Source organism: Macrobrachium rosenbergii, chromosome 48, assembly GCF_040412425.1.
Source record: "Macrobrachium rosenbergii isolate ZJJX-2024 chromosome 48, ASM4041242v1, whole genome shotgun sequence".
Taxonomy (NCBI): Eukaryota; Metazoa; Arthropoda; class Malacostraca; order Decapoda; family Palaemonidae; genus Macrobrachium; species Macrobrachium rosenbergii.
Window position 1 is genome coordinate 78031799 of NC_089788.1, and position 25921 is coordinate 78057719.

The 25921-nt window shown below is 35.2% G+C and overlaps 4 protein-coding genes and 1 pseudogene across 4 annotated transcripts; 4 read left to right on the top strand and 1 right to left on the bottom strand.

Annotated features, from left to right (window-relative positions):
• Positions 1 to 1155: 1155 nt before the first annotated feature.
• Positions 1156 to 1744, bottom strand: LOC136831809 (platelet glycoprotein Ib alpha chain-like). Its single transcript, XM_067092431.1, has 2 exons — positions 1690 to 1744; positions 1156 to 1529 (listed from the first exon to the last, which is right to left on the bottom strand). The coding sequence occupies exons 1-2, from the start codon at positions 1698 to 1700 to the stop codon at positions 1247 to 1249; spliced, it is 294 nt and encodes a 97-aa protein (XP_066948532.1). The 5' UTR covers positions 1701 to 1744; the 3' UTR covers positions 1156 to 1246.
• A 4863-nt stretch (positions 1745 to 6607) lies between these two features.
• LOC136831633 (pro-resilin-like) lies at positions 6608 to 7643 on the top strand. The gene is made up of 3 exons (XM_067092265.1): positions 6608 to 6672; positions 7103 to 7150; positions 7281 to 7643. The coding sequence occupies exons 1-3, from the start codon at positions 6661 to 6663 to the stop codon at positions 7557 to 7559; spliced, it is 339 nt and encodes a 112-aa protein (XP_066948366.1). The 5' UTR covers positions 6608 to 6660; the 3' UTR covers positions 7560 to 7643.
• Positions 7644 to 10262: 2619 nt separating this feature from the next.
• Positions 10263 to 11246, top strand: LOC136831162 (pro-resilin-like; annotated as a pseudogene).
• Positions 11247 to 17547: 6301 nt separating this feature from the next.
• On the top strand, positions 17548 to 18500 carry LOC136831810 (pro-resilin-like). The gene is made up of 3 exons (XM_067092432.1): positions 17548 to 17576; positions 17978 to 18025; positions 18156 to 18500. Exons 1-3 carry the CDS (start codon positions 17565 to 17567, stop codon positions 18477 to 18479), a joined length of 384 nt encoding a protein of 127 aa, XP_066948533.1. The 5' UTR covers positions 17548 to 17564; the 3' UTR covers positions 18480 to 18500.
• A 5903-nt stretch (positions 18501 to 24403) lies between these two features.
• Positions 24404 to 25411, top strand: LOC136831812 (pro-resilin-like). Its single transcript, XM_067092435.1, has 3 exons — positions 24404 to 24431; positions 24872 to 24919; positions 25050 to 25411. Exons 1-3 carry the CDS (start codon positions 24420 to 24422, stop codon positions 25320 to 25322), a joined length of 333 nt encoding a protein of 110 aa, XP_066948536.1. The 5' UTR covers positions 24404 to 24419; the 3' UTR covers positions 25323 to 25411.
• The last annotated feature ends 510 nt before the right edge of the window (positions 25412 to 25921 follow it).

The window sequence follows — 25921 nt, forward strand, 5'->3', positions numbered from 1 at the left end:
ACAGGTATATAATTAACCCCCGGTAAGGGGACCCCCCCCCCTAGTGACCAGTTATCCGTTGTAACACGTGTCCAGTGAATATTCAATTACTAGCTTACCTGCTGATCACCCCAGTCTCACCTGGTGTTGAAAGTATGTCATACTTACACAAGAATGTAACGGAAACACTTAGAAAAAATAATTCGGATATGCAAAGAAGACGTCTTTAAAAGAAGATATTTCTTGTACTGTCAGTCCACAACAAGGCTCGTCTCAGACTTGAAGCTAGGTGGGGTTGGGGTGCTGTCTTGGCCCATAAAGGAATTTCGGGACCGTCCCAGGTAGAGGCTACCTGGAAATAGTCGTAAATGTTCTTCTGGTTCATCAAGATAAGGAAAGGTAGAGACGCGGTAAGCCATTACTTGATTTTTAAGCCATTATTTGATTTTTACACGCAATAACTGACAATTGTTATAAGCATCTGAAAGGTTTACGGTGTTGACGATGCCTTCAAATTCTGTTAAAGATATTGTAAATTATTTCTGATGTTTTCTTTTACGGACGTCTCTCTCTCTCTCTCTCTCTCTCTCTCTCTCTCTCTCTCTCTCTCTCTCTCTCTCTCTCTCTCTCTCTCTCTCTCTCCCCTACCTGGAAACGTTCTTCAGTGGTTAGATTGATATATTTTGGAGGCTTCTAAGCGAGGTAATTCTTCCATAGAAATCAATGTGATTTGTAATATACAACAAACGTTCTCCGTCCCCAACCTGGAAACGTTTTTAAAAGTGGCTAAATGAATGTATAAATGAATGTATTTTGGAGGCTTCTAAGTGAGGTGTAAATGACAAGAAATGAATTACTACCACAGAGTAAGAAAGTGCTCGTTTTTTGCAGTACAAGTTCAAGCTCTGTATTGTGTGATCCGTGTGTTTATTCAAACGTAAATGAAATAAAATATATGTTAATAGATTCTGGCCTTTCTTATAACATAAGACAATCTTAGATAACCTCAGTAACTCTACCTACAAAAACATATAAAACCACAGTGACTAGGGAAAAAATATAACGCAAATAACTGCCTTCATAGGTCAATCTGTGTAAAATTCGGTATTTTAGTTTATAAAACAGAAAAAAATGAAGAGATTGGACAACAAGAATAAAACAGAATTGTTGCTTTCTTTCAATTTATTAGCATGAAATCATAAATACTGCACCAATAATTTAGCGGAAAATATCTGACTTAGAATATCCAACACAATTCAGCGGTCGTTCACTTATTTGGATTCGTTGGACTCGTAGGAGTTGGAGTCAGGGAATCGAGCCTCTCCGTCGTAGTTGACCTCAGCCACGTATCCGGAGTCACCTTCGACGAAGTACTTGACGGTCTGGAGGCGGCCGTCGGGAAGGCGGACGTAGTAGGATCCCTTGGTGCTCTCTCCGTCGCGGGCCTCCTGGTGTCCGAAGTCGTTCTCGGAGGACTCGTCTCTGACCGCCCAGTTGAAGTCGTACTTGCCCTCACCGGATTCGAAGGATTCGAAGGATTCGAAGGATCCCTGGAGGTGTCAGAAAATGAGGACTTCAGTAAAGAGATCCTAAACTCTCTTATAAATAAACTGTCTTATAAATAAGTCAATTTTCATTTCACTATAGAATTATGCATTATGCGTAAAATAACTTCATGAATTAGATAATAAGGAAGTTATTAATACTTACGGGGGCAGCATAGGCGATGGCGGCTAAAGCCAAGACCACGAGGCAGACCTTTAAAAAAGAAGAAGAAGAAGAAGAAATTAAATACATTTTATCACTTTGAAAATATGTTTCCTGTTGTATATATCCTTGACATGGGATGTGGAGAACCCGCTTTCAATTTCCTTGTATTTAAAAGATCTTAACTCAGTATTCTTGTATTTTAAAGATCCCAGCTCAATATTCTTGTATTGAAAAGAACCTAGCTCAATATTCTTGTGTTTTAAAGATTCTAGCTCAGTATTCTTGTATTGAAAAGATTCTAGCTCAATATTCTTGTACTGAAAAGATCCTACCTGAATATTCTTGCATTTAAAAGGTTTCAACTCAGTATTCTTGTATTGAAAAGATCCTTTCTCAATATTCTTATATTTTATGGATCCTAGCTCAATATCCTTCCATTTAAATGATCCTGGCTCAATATTCTTGTATTTAAAAGATCCGTAGCTCAATATTCTCGTATCTGATTTATCCTAGCTCAATATCCTGATATTTAAATGATCCTAGATCGATATTCTTGTATTTTAAAGATCCTAACAGCTTCAAGATCTGAAGACGGACAGTCCTAGCTCACTAGTCTTGCCCTCGAAAGACCCTAACAGCTTCCAGATCTCTAGAAGCGCCGAATGCGTACCTTTGAATTCATGATGCTGTTGGTGGGAGTATCTACTGATCTCTTGTGCTTGCAGCCTTCGTCTCTTGACATTATATACTTACTAGCTTCCTGAGGTAGGCGTGGCTGGTCATATTTCCAGGGCGCCTCGTTTTTACGAGAGATTTCTTCACTGAGGAGAGTACGAGGCTCCAGTTGCCAAAGGACTTCATATTCATTCGTTATTAGCGGAGGATTTGGGGCCTAGTTTCTGCTGTGAAAAGGCTAAAGGTGAATGGCCTCACTTACTGGAGTTTGTGTCTCTTCGCTTTTGATAAGAGTGAAGGAGTTTTATCTCTCTGTCTCTTTGAATCAGTCTTTCATCATTTGGATTCATTTTCTAGACAGCCGATTAAAATCTAAGATTATTTACAATCAGAGTAAGTTGGTCATATAATTGTTATTATTATATTATAATAATTATGATTCATATTATAACCATGCATGCAGAGGACGGGGGCTATATTACAATCTTTCTAAGTTATCTCATTAATCAAAATGCTTAGAAATGAAACACAATATTACATAAAGACGAAAATCTCCCTGGCGCCCTCTCCTGTTAGGGGATACAGCGCAGAGAGAGAGAGAGAGAGAGAGAGAGAGAGAGAGAGAGAGAGAGGACCAAAAATCCCTTGATGCAAAAATGACCTCGAGGTACATCGAAAAGATTGTGATAACATTTTTCTCTCTTTTGTTATAATAGAGTCATTATTATTATTATTATTATTATTATTATTATTCACAGGATAAACCCTACTCACATGGAACAAGCCTCCAGGGGCTCTTGACTTGAAATTCAAGCTTTCAAAGAATATGATTTTCATTTGAAAGAAGTTACTGAGTTATTATTATTATTATTATTATTATTATACAAAAGATAAACCCTTACTCATATGGAACAAGCCTCCAGAGGCCATTGACTTGAAATTCAAGATTCCAAAGAATATTATGGTATCCATTTGAAAGAAGTGACAGCATGTAACAGGAAATACAGAATGAAGAGAGCAGTTAAACGAAAAGAAAAATTAAGATAAATAAATAAATAAAAAGATAAAGATTCAAATAAATTAGTAAAGTACAAATTGAGTCGTTTTAGGGTATTAAAGCATTGCACAACTGTTCCACAGCCCAAAGTGTAAGGAATGAAAACAAGCAACAAATGCGCCGAAGTTTCTTCGGCGCAATCGAGTTTTCTGTACAGCCGCCACATCGTATAATCAAGGCCGCCGAAAATAGATCTATCTTTCGGTGGTTTCGGTATAATACTGTATGAATCGCGGCCCATGAAACTTTAACCACGGCCCGGTGGTGGCACACCCTATTTCGTTGCCAGATGAACGATTATGGCTAACTTTAACTTGAAATGAAATAAAAATTACTAAGGCTAGAGGGATGCAATTTGGTATGTTTGATGACTGGAGGGTGGATGATCAACATACCAATTTGCAGCCCTCTAGCCTCAGTAGTTTTTAAGATCCGAGGGCGGACAGAAAAAGTGCGGACGGACAGACAAAGCCGGCACAATAGTTTTCTTTTGCAGAAAAACTAAAACCTCTGGAACTGAGAGGTTCGAGAGCAATGCACATTTATTGCATATTATTACGGCTACTTCTGATGATATTACTCTAAAATTCATTCAGATTTCTCTCGGTGACTCCATTTTGCAAGACTGCGGTAAAGTCAAACCTCATTCGCCTTGGACGACCTTCAATCTAGATTTTTCGCGGCCGTAAGGTCACCTGAGGCAGAATGAAGGTCATTGGCAGCACCAGGTTGCATGTTCACCTGTTTTGCAAGGAGCTTGTCTGGGCATCTCATACCCTTAATTTTTTTTTTCATTGATGGAAGAAAGTTTTGCAATTTGACCAAATTATTGAGAGGGTTTCAAAATGCGAGAATATGAGAGATATCCAAATTGGTCTGGTGTTCTCGTAACTCGTTTTGTTCAACATGATTACAAAGAGCTGGGTATTTCGGACAGGGAATATTTATTATTTTGTAATTTGGTAATTTATTTAGCAATTTTTAATTGTACTTTAGGAAAACAACAATTTATTCTCTGTAATACGGAGAAATACAAAGAGGAACTGAAATATTTTCAATAGAAAAAAATGGCAGACTCTGTGCCTTATTCCCAATTGTCGCCTTGTTCGTACTTCTGTGTTCCATAAATCCCCATACCATTTTCATTAAAAGGCATTATATATATATATATATATATATATATATATATATATATATATATATATATATATATATATATATATATATATATATATACATACATATATATATATAAATATATATACATTTATATACATATATATACATTTATATACATATATATATATATATATACTAAATTTTCACAAAATTCCCAAGCAAACTGATGGTACCTCCTAACCCTTACCACGAAGGAACATATAAAAAAAAAATATGTTCAGTCATCTCGCAAAGCCCCATTATCTAAGACACTCTTCCACATCTTCGTTACCAGAAGATGAACTAAGCAGAGATTATACCATGCAATGGCAAAAAAACCAGGCCATTAAAACATTGCAGTAGCTATCTTTCACAACCCGACCGTAAGAGTTAGCGGGTATGAAGTGAAGCGAATCATGGGGAAACTAGTTAAAAATGCGCCGAAGTTTCTTCGGCGCAATCGAGTTTTCTGTACGTCGTATAATCAAGGCCACCGAAAATAGATCTATCATTAGGTGGTCTCGGTGTAATGCTGTATGAGTCGCGGCCCGTGAAATTCTCAGCAGAACGTGGTGGCCTATGTTGTTGCGTTGTCAGCTGCAAGATTATGGCTAACTTTAACCTTTAATAAAATAAACATTTCTGAGGATAGAGGGCTGTAATTTGGTAGGTTTGATGATTGGAGTGTGGATGATCAACATACCTATTTGCAGCCATTTAGCCTCAGTAGTTTTAATGATCTGAGTGCGGACAGAAAAAGTGCGGACAGAAAAAAATGCGGACAGAAAAAGTGCGGACAGAAAAAAATGCGGACAGAAAAAGTGCGGACAGAAAAAGTGCGGACAGAAAAAGTGCGGACAGAAAAAAATGCGGACAGAAAAAGTGCGGACAGAAAAAAGTGCGGACAGAAAAAGTGCGGACAGAAAAAATGCGGACAGAAAAAAATGCGGACAGAAAAAGTGCAGACAGAAAAAGTCCGGACAGAAAAGCGTGCTGACAGAAAAAGTGCGGACGGAAAAAGTGCGCATAGAAAAAGTGCGCACTGAAAAAATGCGCACAGAAAAAGTGCGGACAGAAAAAGTGCGGGCAGAAAAAAGTGTGGACAGAAAAAGTGCGGACAGAAAAAGTGAGAACAGAAAAAAAAAAGTGTAGACAGAAAAAGTGCGCACAGAAAAAAATGCGCTCAGAAAAAGTGAGCACAGAAAAAGTGTGGACCGAAAAAGTGCTGACAGGAAAATTGCGAACAGAGAAAGTGCTAACAGAAAAAGCGCGGACAGAGAAAAGTGCTGACGGACAGACAAAGCCGGCACAATAGTTGTCTTCTCAGAAAACTAAAAAGTCTTAAAAAATAATTACGGAAGTTCAGTTTTTATTCGAAAGTTTGACGGAACAGTAAAACGAGGAAGTGTCGATCAAAGTTTCTGTGAACCCAGTCGAGAGGGGAAAGGATTTTATCATTGAAGTGAGTATTAGTAGGAGAATGTGATATATATTTAGAGAGAGAGAGAGAGAGAGAGAGAGAGAGAGAGAGAGAGAGAGAGAGAGAGAGAGAATTTGCTGGGCTCTCTTTTACCAGATACGTATGTAATTGTAATCACCACAGTGCCTTCTTAAGTGCTCGATTTCTTATATATATATATATATATATATATATATATATATATATATATATATATATATATATATATATATATATATACTGTATATACATATATATATGCATACAAAAATATATATGTATGTGTATATATTCATAGGCATGTGTGGTATACATAATAACATACATCAACATCTCAAGGCACAGTCAACAGAGAGAGAGAGAGAGAGAGAGCACCTCTTTGTCAACCACCAAAACAGAAATGGGTCGACAAACTAGATTAAAATCTATTCTAGCTTCAAACCAGCGAATTGCAGAATCTAACACCTAAAGACTCCTTAGGAAACTTATGGCAAAAACGAGACCTGAGGAAGGTGAGGGCCACGCCTACCTACCTGACGAGGAGGAGGAGGAGACTCGCTCTATATAATGGAGGAAGGTGAGGGAGAAGACACACAGATCCTCAGATCCTCCGACAATCAACATGAACGCCAAGGTTCGGATTCTGCTGCAGATTTCTTCTGATACTTCTGACTCTTCTTCTTCTTCTTCTTCTTCTTCTTCTTCTTCTTCTTCTTCTTCTTGGAGTTTTGTAAAGGAACTTTATGGAAACTCTTTTGTGTTGATAATCAATCTCTTACTTTATTATATTCTATCTAATTTCCTCTATTAAATTAATGTTTCTTAAGTTAGCTTTCTTGACTTTCTACTTATTCTTCTTCTTCTTGAAGTGTTGTAAAATGATCTTGAGACAAAATGTCTTTTTGATTAGTCTTTTACTTTAGAATAATCTTTCTCTTATCGGTGACCATAATGCTGAGGGGAATATTAATAGGTATATTCTACTTTCTGTTTAAGAAGTTAAAAAAAAAAGTTGAGTATTAGAAAAAAATGTAAATATTTCTAAATGTTTATTTTCCTTCCAGGTCCTTCTCGTAGTACTCGGCTTTGCCGCCCTCGCCTACGCCCGCCCTGTGAGTATCAATGTCTTCAGTATTTTCAAAGTGATTTATTAGTTTCGAGAAATTGTAAAATATAATTGCAAGAATCCTACTCAGGAGAGATCCTTACATTTCAATAATATTACGCTTCGTGACCCTCCAGGGATCCTTCGAATCCTTCGAATCCTTCGAATCCGGTGAGGGCAAGTACGACTTCAACTGGGCCGTCAGAGACGAGTCCTCAGAGAACGACTTCGGACACCAGGAGGCCCGCGACGGAGAGAGCACCAAGGGATCCTACTACGTCCGCCTTCCCGACGGCCGCCTCCAGACCGTCAAGTACTTCGTCGAAGGTGACTCCGGATACGTGGCTGAGGTCAACTACGACGGAGAGGCTCGATTCCCCGACTCCAACTCCTACGAGTCCAACGAATCCAAATAAGCGTTTGGCGGATGCCTCAAGATTTTATTTCAGATTACCGATATAACTTATTGATGACATATTTATGACCGTGTTTGAATAAAGCAGAATATTCACTACGTATTTGTTTAACCTTTATTGATAAAAATCTGATAAGTAATCAATGATAACTGGTTATTACATAGGTAATAATGAAGAAAATTAGTGATGGACACAAAATCACACAAAAATTTCTCCAGAGGTTTTAGAAAAAACAACCTTCCATATCAATGTGCATAACAACGTTAAATATTTTTAATTTATTTTCATCAATAAAATTGCTCCACAGACAAAAACAAATAAATGAAAATATATTATACCTCCTATGGAAACTTTGAAAATAGGTTTTGTAAATTCTAATTGTCTTTCAGGACAAGATGAAACCACCTACGTCCAGACCTAATTGCTTCCCTTTCTGTAAACATCAAAAAATATCTGGGATTTACTTTCTACATATTATAGCAAAGTCGCCCGCCTTAAGGACTATCTACTATCAACTTAAATACATATACAGGTCGACAACATGACCTCATTCTGATACACGGGGTGCGAGTTCGAATCTTGCTACTGTACATCAGAATTAATTCATAATCTTGCATTTGGATCTAAGGCTTCGTAGCGACAAGCTTATCCAAAAAAGTGTGAAGAATTGAGAAGTTAACTGAACAGTGAGGTTCTTACAATTTCATATATATATATATATATATATATATATATATATATATATATATATATATATATATATATATATATATATATGTATATATATGGTTAGTAATAATATATTCTTTTCATATAATATATATATATATATATATATATATATATATATATATATATATATATATATATATATATATATATATATATATAAATACTGTATATATATATATATATATATATATATATATATATATATATATATATATATATGAAAAGCAGACATCATTACCTCACTTTACTTGCTCTGTGAGATAATTATCTTATTATTTTATCAATCACTTCCATCAGAAAGAGGAGTTATGGAGAACGCACAATCCAGACCTGTATCACGTGATAAATCAATATTCTAGCAAGAAAACCTTTCCAGACCTTCACAGATGAACTCGAGTTCTCTCTCTCTCTCTCTCTCTCTCTCTCTCTCTCTCTCTCTCTTTTCTCTCTCTGCTGCGAAGTGACACTCTTTAGTTGATCTTAAAGAACGGATTCTTTCAGTTATGCAAATCTGGGTGGTCATTTAATTTAATTGTTTTTCTTCAATAATCGTCAGCTTTTGCTATGCATATACTGGAAAAGAAAAGTATATCTTAGTTTAACCAGACCACTGAGCTGATTAACAGCTCTCCTAGGGCTGGCCCGAAGGATTAGATTTATTTTACGTGGCTAAGAACCAAATGGTTACCTAGCAACGGGACCTACAACTTATTATGACGAGAAATGAATTTCTATCACCAGAAATAAATTCCTCAAAAGGATTTTGAAGTATAGCTAATCCATTTATTTCTCCCTGCTGTATTCAGTCTTCTAGACTGATTGATTGATTGACTGAATGATTGATTATGGCTGCTAAAGCTGGCGTCACTATATCTAGGTTACTGACGCCGTATCTTCTAGAGAATCTAGACATTAGGTTATACTTCCACGAGCAACTTTATCCACAACTCCACTTTCTATTGGCATTACATTTATATCTAGCAAGTCCTCCAGGGACATTTCTCTCCTTTACAATTAGTTCCCGCTTTTCAAAATGATTGACTGATTGCTTACCTCGTTCCCTTAAGGCCTTCTCCTTAGCTGTCAGACTTCTTCTTCTTCTTCTTCTTCTTCTTCTTCCTCTTCTTCTTCTGTCTGCATTCTTGGGAAGGTCGAACCCTATCTGTCAGCACGTCTCGTCAACTGCAGCAGCTGTTTAGGAAATGAATGGAGGTCGTTCCCGGTCGTTTAGGTAATTATGGATAAAATGATGATAGGAAATTTTAATGACTGTTATGTTATATTTTAAGTTTTCCTATACTGGCTTATATTAAACTGTTAATGATAAGGGATTAGCTTTTGATTTACTTTTCGTTAATATACTTTATTTTCATTATTTGATGTGATCACACTGTTGTCTAGTCTGATGAGGGTAAGGCTATATATATATATATATATATATATATATATATATATATATATATATATATATATATATATATATATATATAGAGAGAGAGAGAGAGAGAGAGAGAGAGAGAGAGAGAGAGAGAGAGAGATAGATAGACAGATAGATATATATATATATATATATATATATATATATATATATATATATATATATATATATATTATGTTTATCTACATATACGTTGTATATTTATATATTCATTTTATATATAAATATAAAAATAAATATGAATATATATAAATATATATACAATTATATATTTAGAGAGAGAGAGAGAGAGAGAGAGAGAGAGAGAGAGAGAGAGAGAGAGAGAGAGAGAGAGAGAACTAGATCATTTTGCAAACCACCTTACAAAACTCAAAAATATAATTCTAGATCAGCTATTATGAGGAAGGCAGATGGCCCTCTTACCCTGAGTTACCCTTAGGTCTGCTTAGGAAACTTGAGGCAAAAACAAGACCTGAGGAAAGTGAGGGCCACGCCTACCTACCTGACGAGGAGGAGGAGACTCGCTCTATATAATGGAGGAAGGTGAGGGAAAAGACACACAGATCCTCAGATCCTCCGACAGTCAACATGAACGCCAAGGTTCGGATTCTGCTCCTGATTTCTTATTCTTCTTCTTCTTGAAGTTTTGTGAAAGATCTTGATAGAAACTCTTTTGTGTTGATAATCAGTCTCTTAATTTATAATATTCTATCTAATATCCCTTTATTGAATTAGTCTTTCTTAACTTAACTTTCTTGACTTTCTACTTATTCTTCTTCTTCTTCTTGAAGTTTTGTAAAAATGATCTTGAGACAAAATGTCTTTTTGATTAATCTTTTACTTTAGAATAATCTTTCTCTTATTGGTGACCATAATACTTGGGGGAATATTCGTAGGTAGTTTCTACTTTATATTTAGGAAGTTAAAAAAAGGGCTATTTAATATTGATTATTAGAAAAAATTAATATACTCTAAATGTTTATTTTCCTTCCAGGTCCTTCTCGTAGTGCTCGGCTTTGCCGCCCTCGCCTACGCCCGCCCTGTGAGTATCAATGTCTTCAGTATTTTCAAAGTAATTTATTAGTTTAGAGAAATTGTAAAATATACTCGCAACAATCCTACTCAAGAGAGATCCTTACATTTGACTAATATTTCGCTTCGTGACCCTCCAGGGGATCCTTCTGAATCCTTCGAATCCTTCGAATCCGGTGAGGGCAAGTACGACTTCAACTGGGCCGTCAGAGACGAGTCCTCAGAGAACGACTTCGGACACCAGGAGGCCCGCGACGGAGAGAGCACCAAGGATCCTACTACGTCCGCCTTCCCGACGGCCGCCTCCAGACCGTCAAGTACTTCGTCGAAGGTGACTCCGGATACGTGGCTGAGGTCAACTACGACGGAGAGGCTCGATTCCCCGACTCCAACTCCTACGAGTCCAACGAATCCAAATAAGCGATTGGCGGATGCCTCTAGATTTTATTTCAGATTACCGATATAACTTATTGATGACATATTTATGACCGTGTTTGAATAAAGCAGAATATTCACTACGTATTTGTTTAACCTTTATTGATAAAAATCAGATAAGTAATCAAAGATAACTCGTTATTACATAGGTAATAATAAAGAAAATTAGTGATGGACACAAAATCACACAAAAATTTCTTCAGAGGTTTTAGAAAAAATCAACCTTCCATATTAATGTTCATAACTACGTTAAATATTTTTCATTTATTTTCATCAATAACATTGCTCCACAGACCAAAACAAATGAGTGAAAATATATTATACCTCCTATGGAAACTTTGAAAACAGGTTTTGTAAATTCTACCTACCTACGTCCAGACCTAATTGCTTCCCTTTCTGAAAACATCAAAAAATATCTGGGATTTACTTTCTACATATTATAGCAAAGTCGCCCGCCTTAAGGACTATCTACTATCAACTTAAATACATATACAGGTCGACAACATGACCTCGTTCTGATACACGGGGTGCGAGTTCGAATCTTGCTACTGTACATCAGAATTAATTCATAATCTTGCATTTGGATCTAAGGCTTCGTAGCGACAAGCTTATCCAAAAAAAGTGTGAAGAATTTGAGAAGTTAAGCGAGGAGTGAGGTTCTTACAATTTCATTGTAAGAACCTCACTATATATATATATATATATATATATATATATATATATATATATATATATATATATATATATATATATATATATATATATATATATATATATATATGGTTAGATAATAATATATTCTTTTCATATAATATATATATATAAATACTGTATATATATATATGAAAAGCAGACATCATTACCTCACTTTACTTGCTCTGTGAGATAATTATCTTATTATTTTTCAATCACTTCCATCAGAAAGAGGAGTTATGGATAACGCACAATCCAGACTTGTATCACGTGATAAATCAATATTCTAGCAAGAAAACCTTTCCAGACCTTCACAGATGAACTCGAGTTCTCTCTCTCTCTCTCTCTCTCTCTCTCTCTCTCTCTCTCTCTCTCTCTCTCTCTCTCTCTCTCTCTCTCTCTCTCTCCTGCGAAGTGACACTCTTTAGTTGATCTTAAAGAACGGATTCTTTCAGTTATGCAAATCTCGGTGGTCATTTCATTTAATTATTTTTCTTCACTAATCGTCAGCTTTTGCTATGCATGTACTGGAAAAGAAAAGTATATCTTAGTTTAACCAGACCGCTGATCTGATTAACAGCTCTCCTAGGGCTGGCCCGAAGGATTAGATTTATTTTACGTGGCTAAGAACCAACTGGTTACCTAGCAACGGGACCTACAACTTATTATGACGAGAAATGAATTTCTATCACCAGAAATAAATTCCTCAAAAGGATTTTGAAGTATAGCTAATCCATTTATTTCTCCTGCTGTATTCAGTCTTCTAGACTGATTGATTGACAGACTGAATGATTGATTATGACTGCTAAAACTAGCGTCACTATATCTAGGTTACTGACGCCGTATCTTCTAGAGAATCTAGACATTAGGTTATACTTCCACGAGCAACTGTATCCACAACTCCACTTTCTATTGGCATTACATTTACATCTAGCAAGTCCTCCAGGGACATTTCTCTCCTTTACAATTAGTTCCTACTTTTCAAAATGATTGACTGATTGCTTACCTCGTTCCCTTGAGGCCTTCTCCTTAGCTGTCAGACTTCTTCTTCTTCTTCTTCTTCTTCTTTGTCTGCATTCTTGGGAAGGTCGAACCCTATCTGTCAATGAGTCTCGTCAACTGCAGCAGCTGTTTAGGAAATGAATGGAGGTCGTTCCCGGTCGTTTAGGTAATTATGGATAAAATGATGCTATGAAATTTTAATGATTGTTATGTTATATTTTAAGTTTTCCAATACTGGCTTATATTAAAATGTTAATGATAAGGGATTAGCTTTTCATTTACTTTTCGTTAATATACTTTATTTTCATTATTTGATGTGATCACACTGTTGTCTAGTCTGATGAGGGTAAAAGGTTATATATATGTATATATATATATATATATATATATATATATATATATATATATATATATATATATATATATATATATATATATATGTGTGTATATAGTGTATATACATAGATAGATAGATATTGATATATATATATATAGATATATATATACATAATTATACAGTATATATATATGTGTGTGTGTATATATAAACACACACACACATATATATATATATATATATATATATATATATATATATATATATATATATACATATATATATATATATATATATATATATATATATATTTATGTTTATCTACATATATGTTGTATATTTATATATTTATTTTATATATATAAATATAAAGATAAATATGAATATATATATATATTTATATATTTACAGAGAGAGAGAGAGAGCGAGAGAGAGAAAGAGAGAAAGAGAGAGAGAAAACTAGATCATTTTGCAAACCACCTTCACATTGTGTATGCACTTCCAAATGTCAGCATTTACAAAACTCAAAAATAAAAATCTAGATCAACTATTATGAGGAAGGCAGATGGCCCTCTTACCCTGAGTTACCCTTAGGTCTACTTAGGAAACTTGAGGCAAAAACAAGACCTGAGGAAAGTGAGGGCCACGCCTACCTACCTGACGAGGAGGAGGAGACTCGCTCTATATAATGGAGGAAGGTGAGGGAAAAGACACACAGATCCTCAGATCCTCAGACAGTCAACATGAACGCCAAGGTTCGGATTCTGCTCCTGATTTCTTCTTCTTCTTCTTCTTCTTCTTCTTCTTCTTCTTCTTCTTCTTCTTCTTCTTCTTGAAGTTTTGTGAAAGATCTTGATAGAAACTCTTTTTGTTGATAATCAGTCTCTTACTTTATAATATTCTGTCTAATATCCCTTTATTGAATTAGTCTTTCTTAACTTAACTTTCTTGACTTTCTACTTATTCTTCTTCTTCTTGAAGTTTTGTAAAATGATCTTGAGACAAAATGTCTTTTTGATTAATCTTTTACTTTAGAATAATCTTTCTCTTATTGGTGACCATAATACTTGGGGGAATATTCGTAGGTAGTTTCTACTTTATGTTTAGGAAGTTAAAAAAAGGGCTATTTAATATTGATTATTAGAAAAAATTAATATATTTCTAAATGTTTATTTTCCTTCCAGGTCCTTCTCGTAGTACTCGGCTTTGCCGCCCTCGCCTACGCCCGCCCTGTGAGTATCAATGTCTTCAGTATATTCAAAGTGATTTATTAATTTATAGAAATTGTAAAATATACTCGCAAGAATCCTACTCAGGAGAGATCCTCACATTCGACTAATATTTCGCTTCTTGACCCTCCAGGGATCCTTCGAATCCTTCGAATCCGGTGAGGGCAAGTACGACTTCAACTGGGCCGTTAGAGACGAGTCCTCAGAGAACGACTTCGGACACCAGGAGGCCCGTGACGGAGAGAGCACCAAGGGATCCTACTACGTCCGCCTTCCCGACGGCCGCCTCCAGACCGTCAAGTACTTCGTCGAAGGTGACCCGGATACGTGGCTGAGGTCAACTACGACGGAGAGGCTCGATTCCCCGACTCCAACTCCTACGAGTCCAACGAATCCAAATAAGCGTTTGGCGGATGCCTCAAGATTTTATTTCAGATTACCGATATAACTTATTGATGACATATTTATGACCGTGTTTGAATAAAGCAGAATATTCACTACGTATTTGTTGAACCTTTATTGATAAAAATCAGATAAGTAATCAATGATAACTGGTTATTACATAGGTAATAATGAAGAAAATTAGTGATGGACACAAAATCACACAAAAATTTCTTCAGAGGTTTTAGAAAAAATCAACCTTCCATATTAATGTTCATAACTATGTTAAATATTTTTCATTTAGTTTCATCAGTAAAATTGCTCCACACACAAAAACAAATAAATGAAAATATATCATACCTCCTATGGAAACTTTGAAAATAGGTTTTGTAAATTCTAATTGTCTTTCAGGACAAGATGACACCACCTACGTCCAGACCTAATTGCTTCCCTTTCTGAAAACATCAAAAAATATCTGGGATTTACTTTCTACATATTATAGCAAAGTCGCCCGCCTTAAGGACTATTATACTATCAGCTTAAATACATGCATACTGGTCGACAATATGACCTCGTTCTGATACACGGGGTGCGAGTTCGAATCTTGCTACTGGACATCAGAATTAATTCATAGTCTTGCATTTGGATCTAAGGCTTCGTAGCGACAAGCTTATCCAAAAAAGGGTGAAGAATTTGAGAAGTTAAGTTGAGGAGTGAGGTTCTTACAATTACTTCTATATATATGTATATATATATATATATATATATATATATATATATATATATATATATATATAAATACTGTATATACATATATGAAAAGCAGACATCATTACCTCACTTTACTTGCTCTGTGAGATAATTATCTTATTATTTTATCAATCACTTCCATCAGAAAGAGGAGTTATGGATAACGCACAATCCAGACCTGTATCACGTGATAAATCAATATTCTAGCAAGAAAACCTTTCCAGACCTTCACAGATGAACTCGAGTTCTCTCTCTCTCTCTCTCTCTCTCTCTCTCTCTCTCTCTCTCTCTCTCTCTCTCTCTCCTGCGAAGTGACACTCTTTAGTTGATCTTAAAGAACGGATTCTTTCAGTTATGCAAATCTGGGTGGTAATTTCATTTAATTGCTTTTCTTCACTAATCGTCAGCTTTTGCTATGCATGTACTGGAAAAGAAAAGTATATCTTAGTTTAACCAGACCGCTGAACTGATTAACAGCTCTCCTAGGGCTGGCCCGAAGGATTAGATTTATTTTACGTGGCTAAGAACCAACTGGTTACCTAGCAACGGGACCTACAACTTATTATGACGAGAAATGAATTTCTATCACCAGAAATAAATTCCTCAAAAGGATTTTGAAGTATAGCTAATGCATTTATTTCTCCCTGCTGTATTCAGTCTTCTAGACTGATTGATTGACAGACTGAATGATTGATTATGACTGCTAAAACTAGCGTCACTATATCTAGGTTACTGACGCCGTATCTTCTAGAGAATCTAGACATTAGGTTATACTTCCACGAGCAACTGTATCCACAACTCCACTTTCTATCGATATTACATTTATATCTAGCAAGCCTTCCATGGACATTTCTCTCCTTTACAATTAGTTCCTGCTTTTCAAAATGATTGACTGATTGCTTACCTCGTTCCCTTAAGGCCTTCTCCTTAGCTGTCAGACTTCTTCTTCCTCTTCTTCTTCTTCTTCTTCTTCTTCTTCTTCTTCTTCTTCTTCTTCTTCTTCTTCTTCTGCCTGCATTCTTGGGAAGGTCGAACCCTATCTGTCAGCGAGTCTCGTCAACTGCAGCAGCAGTTTAGGAAATGAATGGAGGTCGTTCCCGGTCGTTTAGGCAATTATGGATAAAATGATGATATGAAATTTTAATGACTGTTATGTTATATTTTAAGTTTTCCTATACTGGCTTATATTAAACTGTTAATGATAAGGGATTAGCTTTTGATTTACTTTTCGTTAATATACTTTATTTTCATTATTTGATGTGATCACACTGTTGTCTAGTCTGATGAGGGTAAAGGCTATATATATATATATATATAAATATATATATATATATATATATATATATATATATAGATAGATAGATAGATAGATAGATAGATAGATAGATAGATAGATTGATAGAGATATATATATATATAATATATATATAGATATATATATATGCATATATATACATATATTTACAGTATACATATATGTGTGTATATATAAACATATATATATATATATATATATATATATATATATATATATATGTTTATCTACATATACGTTGTATATTTATATATTTATTTTATATATATAAATATAAAAATAACTATGAATATATATATATATAATTATATATTTAGAGAGAGAGAGAGAGAGAGAGAGAGAGAGAGAGAGAGAGAGAGAGAGAGAGAGAGAGAGAGAGAGAGAGAGAGAGAGAAAGAGAGAGAGAAAAGTAGATCATTTTGCAAAAACCACCTTACAAACCTCAAAAATAAAATTCTAGATCAGGTATTATGAGGAAGGCAGATGCCCCTTCTACTCAGAGTTACCCTTAGGTCCACTTAGGAAACTTGAGGCAAAAACAAGACCTGAGGAAAGTGAGGGCCACGCCTACCTACCTGACGAGGAGGAGGAGACTCGCTCTATATAATGGAGGAAGGTGAGGGAAAAGACACACAGATCCTCCGATCCTCAGACAATCAACATGAACGCCAAGGTTCGGATTCTGCTCCTGATTTCTTATTCTTCTTCTTCTTCTTCTTCTTGAAGTTTTGTGAAAGATCTTGATAGAAACTCTTTTGTGTTGATAATCAGTCTCTTAATTTATAATATTCTATCTAATATCCCTTTATTGAATTAGTCTTTCTTAACTTAACTTTCTTGACTTTCTACTTATTCTTCTTCTTCTTCTTGAAGTTTTGTAAAATGATCTTGAGACAAAATGTCTTTTTGATTAAGCTTTTACTTTAGAATAATCTTTCTCTTATTGGTGACCATAATACTTGGGGAATATTCGTAGGTAGATTCTACTTTATGTTTAGGAAGTTAAAAAAAGGGCTATTTAATATTGATTATTAGAAAAAATTAATATACTCTAAATGTTTATTTTCCTTCCAGGTCCTTCTCGTAGTGCTCGGCTTTGCCGCCCTCGCCTACGCCCGTCCTGTGAGTTTCAATGTCTTTAGTATATTCAAAGTGATTTATTAGTTTATAGAAATTGTAAAATATACTCGCAAGAATCCTACTCAAGAGAGATCCTTACATTTGACTAATATTTCGCTTCGTGACCCTCCAGGGATCCTTCGAATCCTTCGAATCCTTCGAATCCGGTGAGGGCAAGTACGACTTCAACTGGGCCGTCAGAGACGAGTCCTCAGAGAACGACTTCGGACACCAGGAGGCCCGCGACGGAGAGAGCACCAAGGGATCCTACTACGTCCGCCTTCCCGACGGCCGCCTCCAGACCGTCAAGTACTTCGTCGAAGGTGACTCCGGATACGTGGCTGAGGTCAACTACGACGGAGAGGCTCGATTCCCGACTCCAACTCCTACGAGTCCAACGAATCCAAATAAGCGTTTGGCGGATGCCTCAAGATTTTATTTCAGATTACCGATATAACTTATTGATGACATATTTATGACCGTGTTTGAATAAAGCAGAATATTCACTACATATTTGTTTGACCTTTATTGATAAAAATCAGATAAGTAATCAATGATAACTCGTTATTACATAGGTAAAAATGAAGAAAATTAGTGATGGACACAAAATCACACAAAGATTTCTCCAGAGGTTTTAGAGAAAATCAACCTTCCATATTAATGTTCATAACTACGTTAAATATTTTTATTTATTTTCATCAATAAAATTGCTCCACAGACAAAACCAAATAACTGAAAATATATTATACCTCCTATGGAAACTTTGAAAATAGGTTTTGTAAATTCTAATTGTCTTTTAGGACAAGATGACACCACCTACGTCCAGACCTAATTGCTTCCCTTTCTGAAAACATCAAAAATAATCTGGGATTTACTCTCTACATATTATAGCAAAGTCGCCCGCCTTAAGGACTATCTACTATCAACTTAAATACATATATACAGGTCGACGACATGACCTCGTTCTGATACACGGGGTGCGAGTTCGAATCTTGCTACTGTACATCAGAATTAATTCATATTCTTGCATTTGGATCTAAGGCTTCTTAGCGACAAGCTTATCCAAAAAAGTGAAGAAAAGAATTCGAGAAGTTAAGGAGGAGTGATGTTTACAATTTCATATATAATTATATATATATATATATATATATATATATATATATATATATATATATATATATATATATATATAGTGAGTAATAATATATTCTTTTTCATATATATAAATATATATATATATATATATATATATATATGAAAAGTATACTTCATTACCTCACTTTACTTGCCCTGTGAGATAATTATCTTATTATTTCATCCATCACTTCCATCGGAAAGAGAAGTTATGGATAGCGCACAATCCAGACCTGTATAATGTGATAAATCAATATTCTAGCAAGCAAAGTTCTCTCTCTCTCTCTCTCTCTCTCTCTCTCTCTCTCTCTCTCTCTCTCTCCTTTGAAGTGATCTTCTTTAGTTGATCTTAAAGAACCTATTCTTTCAGTTGTGGAAACCTGAGTGGTCGTTTCATTTAATTGTTTTTCTTCACTGTTAATCAGCTTTTGCTATGCATGTACTGGAAAAGAAAAGTATATATAATTTAGTTTAACCAGACCACTGAGCTGATTAACAGCTCTCCTAGGGCTGGCCCGAAGGATGAGATTTATTTTACGTGGCTAAGAAGCAACTGGTTGCCTAGCAACTGGACCCACAACTTATTGTGGAATCCCAATCACATTATGACGGGAAATGAATTTCTATCACCAGAAATAAATTCCTCAAAAGAATTTTGACGTATAGCTAACCCATTTATTTCTCCCGGCCATATTCAGTCTTCTAGACTGACTGATTGATTGACTGAATGACTATGGCTGCTAAAACTGGCGTCACCACATCTAGGATACTGACGCCGTATCTTCTAGAGAATCTAGACATTAGTCTATACTTCCACGAGCAACTCTATCCACAACTCCACTTTCTATTGGCATTAGATTTTTATCTAGCAAGTCCTCCAGGGACATTTCTCCCCTTTACAATTAGTTCCCGCTTTTCAAAATGATTGACTGATTGCTTACCTCGTTCCCTTAAGGCCTTCTCCTTAGCTGTCAGACTTCGTCTTCTTCTTCTTCTTCTTCTTCCTCTTCTTCTTCTGTCTGCATTCTTGGGAAGGTCGAACCCTATCTGTCAGTGAGTCTCGTCAGCTGCAGCAGCTGTTTAGGAAATGAATGGAGGTCGTTCCCGGTCGTTTAGGTAATTATGGATAAAATGATGACATGAAATTTTAATGATTGTTATGTTATATCTTAAGTTTTCCTATACTGGCTTATATTAAACTGTTAATGGTAAGGGATTAGCTTTTGATTTACTTTTCGTTAATATACGTTATTTTCATTATTTGATGTGATCACACCATTGTCTAGTCTGATGAGGGTAAAGGCTCTATATATATATATATATATATATATATATATATATATATATATATCACACATTACCACAGGTGAAAAATAAGAAAAGGGTGTAGGTCCTGACCGGTTTCGACTTTATTTCAAGCCATTGACGAAGGACTGATACAGAGTGTGAGAAGTCACAAATATATATACTACAAGAACAGTACTGACGAACATACACAACCGTTAGAGGCTCCATATCTCAACTCAGGCCGGTGTCGAGGTAGGAGTGGCCTTTAAAACTCATTTGGCTAAAAATCACAATAGACTCTCAGGGACATTGCTGATAAACAGACCATACCCACCTCAGATCCACACCTGACAGGTGTCATGGAGGCGGAGTTTGGAAACTCATTAACATTACTACCCTCGTACTGTGTTTACAAATATGATAATCCCTATTTTCATACATCTCTACTGCCTACCTTAAAGTTTAAACAGTTTACAAATTTCTTTTGATATTAAAGGATCAAGTTTATACATCCCTTGACTGATATTCATATTATGGTTGTAACTTTCTTTTATGAAGCTAGATTCAATGATGTTCCTTTCCAGTGCATTATTAGAATATACAATCCTTTTGCCCCTTCCCAGTTGATAGCATGATTGTTCTCACTAACATGTACAAATATACCACTGTTCCCTTGTGCATATCTCACACATTTCTTATGTTGTTCAATTCTTTTTTCCAGTGCTTTCCCGGTTTGGCCAATATAAAAGTTGTCACAAGACTTACACGGAATTTTATATACACACCCTTTAATATTGTCTGGGGAGTTCTTGATAAGTACATTTTCATTGTTGTATTGTTCTTAAATGCGACATTAACACCAAAATTCTTAAGAAGATGAGGATATCTTTCATACTATTATTATAAGGCAGAACAAGCAAATTTTTTTGTGTTGTAAGGTTCTTTCTGGTTTTGATACATAGTCTTTTGCCGCTTCAAATGCACTGTTTAATACACTATCAGGATATTTCAATTTTTGCCTGCATTCCTAATCTTATCTATTTCATCATCAATATATTCAGGGCTACATACCCGTAATGCTCTTAAAAACATAGATGAAAACACTGACTCTTTAACCTTATTGCTTTGTCCAGAATAGAAATGCACATAGGAAGAAATATTAGTGGGTTTTCTATACACACTATATTTAAACCCACTACTATTTCTTCGTATGAGGACATCCAGAAACGGTAAGCACCTATCATTTTCCATTTCCATCGTGAATTTAATTGATGGTACTAATTGATTTAACTTAGCAAAAAAAGTTTTTACATCTTGGTTCCCTGGCCATACACAAATTATGTCGTCAACATACCTAAACCTTGTAATTTTAAATAAAAGTGAATATATAGAAAAAATGCAAAATCTTTTTAGGTGATGATAACACATATAAGGAATTAAATAAGAACCCGATAGACAATGTGAATAGTGGTTTCAATAAGAAAGTGAAAAACCTGTTAAAGGTAACGAAAGCCTTATAAAGAAGTTGTGTGTGACCTCTCCATCGCTACCATACATGTATGGTACAATAAAAACTCACAAAAGCAAACTTTCCTGCCAGGCCAATTATCAGTTCAGTTGGTTCCGCATCATACAAGCTAGCGAAGTACTTAGTAGATATTCTCAACCCATTAGTAGGTACCATCTCAAATGCAAATATCAAGAATAATGTGGACCTGATAAATAAACTAAATAGTGTGAGATTAATAGTGAATCCAGGCTTGTAAGTTTTGATGTTGTATCACTATTCACAAAGGTGCCAATAGATGATCTGATGGCGTTTTTATCTGAATTGTTAGAACACACATCTGGATATCCCATTTTCTAAAAGTACTTGATTGAACTGATTAAATTATGTAAAAGATTGTAAATTTGAATTCAATGGTAAATTTTACTCACAAAATTTTGGTATGGCAATGGGAAACCCTCTATCCCCAGTGTTAAGTAACTTATATATGGAATTTTTTGAAAAGAAGATATTAAACAACATAATCCCACGTAATGTAACATGGTTTAGGTATGTTGACGACATAATTTGTGTATGGCCAGGAACCAAGATGTAAAAAACTTTTTGCTAAGTTAAATCAATTAGTACCATCAATTAAATTCACGATGGAAATGGAAAATGATGGGTGCTTACCGTTTCTGGATGTCCTCATACGAAGAAATAGTAGTGGGTTTAAATATAGTGTGTATAGAAAACCCACTAATATTTCTTCCTATGTGCATTCTATTCTGGACAAAGCAATAAGGTTAAAAAGTCAGTGTTTTCATCTATGTTTTTAAGAGCATTACGGGTATGTAGCCCTGAATATATTGATGATGAAATAGATAAGATTAGGAATGCAGGCAAAAAATTGAAATATCCTGATAGTGTATTAAACAGTGCATTTGAAGCGGCAAAAAGACTATGTATCAAAACCAGAAAGAACCTTACAACACAAAAAATTTGCTTGTTCTGCCTTATAATAATAGTATGAAAGATATCCCTCATCTTCTTAAGAATTTTGGTGTTAATGTCGCATTTAAGAACAATACAACAATGAAAATGTACTTATCAAGAACTCCCAGACAATATTAAAAGGTGTGTATATAAAATTCCGTGTAAGTCTTGTGACAACTTTTATATTGGCCAAACCGGGAAAGCACTGGAAAAAAGAATTGAACAACATAAGAAATGTGTGAGATATGCACAAGGGAACAGTGGTATATTTGTACATGTTAGTGAGAACAATCATGCTATCAACTGGGAAGGGCAAAAAGGATTGTATATTCTAATAATGCACTGGAAAGGAACATCATTGAATCTAGCTTCATAAAAGAAAGTTACAACCATAATATGAATATCAGTCAAGGGATGTATAAACTTGATCCTTTAATATCAAAAGAAATTTGTAAACTGTTTAAACTTTAAGGTAGGCAGTAGAGATGTATGAAAATAGGATTATCATATTTGTAAACACAGTACGAGGGTAGTAATGTTAATGAGTTTCCAAACTCGCCTCCATGACACCTGTCAGGTGTGGATCTGAGGTGGGGTATGGTCTGTTATCAGCAATGTCCCCTGAGAGTCTATTGTGATTTTTAGCCAAATGAGTTTTAAAGGCCACTCTACCTCGACACCGGCCTGAGTTGAGATATGGAGCCTCTAACGCTGTTGTGTATGTTCGTCAGTACTGTTCTTGTAGTATATATATTTGTGACTTCTCACACTCTGTATCAGTCCTTCGTCAATGGCTTGGAAATAAAGTCGAAACCGGTCAGGACCTACACCCCGTTTCTTATTTTTCACCTGTGGTAATGTGTGATAAATGAATCACATACAAAAGTGATAATAATCATATATATATATATATATATATATATATATATATATATATATATATATGCATATATATACATATATTTACAGTATACATATATGTGTGTATATATAAACATATATATATATATATATATATATATATATATATATATATATATATATATATAATTATATATATATATATTATATATATATATATATATATGTGTGTGTGTTTATCTACATATACGTTGTATATTTATATATTTATTTTATATATATAAATATAAAAATAAATATGAATATATATATATATAATTATATATTTAGAGAGACAGAGAGAGAGCGAGAGAGAGAGAGAGAGAGAAAGAGAGAGAGAAAAGTAGATCATTGTGCAAAACCACCTTACAAACCTCAAAAATAAAATTCTAGATCAGGTATTATGAGGAAGGCAGATGGCCCTCTTACCCTGAGTTACCCTTAGGTCTACTTAGGAAACTTGAGGCAAAAACAAGACCTGAGGAAAGTGAGGGCCACGCCTACCTACCTGACGAGGAGGAGGAGACTCGCTCTATATAATGGAGGAAGGTGAGGGAAAAGCCACACAGATCCTCAGATCCTCCGACAATCAACATGAACGCCAAGGTTCGGATTCTGCTCCTGATTTCTTCTTCTTCTTCTTCTTCTTCTTCTTCTTCTTCTTCTTCTTCTTCTTCTTCTTCTTCTTCTTCTTGAAGTTTTGTGAAAGATCTTGATAGAAATTCTTTTGTGTTGATAATCAGTCTCTTAATTTACAATATTCTATCTAATATCCCTTTATTGAATTAGTCTTTCTTAACTTAACTTTCTTGACTTTCTACTTATTCTTCTTCTTCTTGAAGTTTTGTAAAATAATCTTGAGACAAAATGTCTTTTTGATTAATCTTTTACTTTAGAATAATCTTTCTCTTATTGGTGACCATAATACTCGGGGGAATATTCATAGGTAGATTCTACTTTATGTTTAGGAACTTAAAAAAAAGGGCTATTTAATATTGATTATTAGAAAAAATTAATATATTTCTAAATGTATATTTTCCTTCCAGGTCCTCCTCGTAGTACTCGGCTTTGCCGCCCTCGCCTACGCCCGCCCTGTGAGTTTCAATGTCTTCAGTATATTCAAAGTGATTTATTAATTTATAGAAATTGTGAAATATACTCGCAAGTATCCTACTCAAGAGAGATCCTCACATACGACTAATATTTCGCTTCTTGACCCTCCAGGGATCCTTCGAATCCTTCGAATCCTTCGAATCCGGTGAGGGCAAGTACGACTTCAACTGGGCCGTCAGAGACGAGTCCTCAGAGAACGACTTCGGACACCAGGAGGCCCGCGACGGAGAGAACACCCAGGGATCCTACTACGTCCGCCTTCCCGACGGCCGCCTCCAGACCGTCAAGTACCTCGTCGACGGAGACTCCGGATACGTGGCTGAGGTCAACTACGATGGAGAGGCTCGATTCCCCGACTCCTACGAGTCCAACGAATCCAAATAAGCGATTGGCGGAAGAGTTAAGATTTTATTTCAGATTATCGATATAACTTATTGACGACATATTTATGACAGTGTTTGAATAAAGCAAAATATTCACTACGTATTTGTTCAACCTTTATATGATATTCAGATAAATAATCAATGATAACTGGTTATTACATAGGTAATAATAAAGAAAATTAGTGATGGCCACAAAATCACACAAAAATTTCTTCAGAGGTTTTAGAAAAAAACAACCTCCCATATTAATGTCCATAACTACGTTAAATATTTTTCATTTATTTTCATCAATAAAATTGCTCCACACACAAAAACAAATAAGTGAAAATATATTATACCTCCTATGGAAAATTTGAAAATAGGTTTTGTAAATTCTAATTGTCTTTCAGGACAAGATGAAACCACCTACGTCCAGACCTAATTGCTTCCCTTTCTGAAAACATCAAAAATAATCTGGGATTTACTCTCTACATATTATAGCAAAGTCGCCCGCCTTAAGGACTGTCTACTATCAACTTAAATACATATATACAGGTCGACGACATGAACTCGTTCTGATACACGGGGTGCGAGTTCGAATCTTGCTACTGTACATCAGAA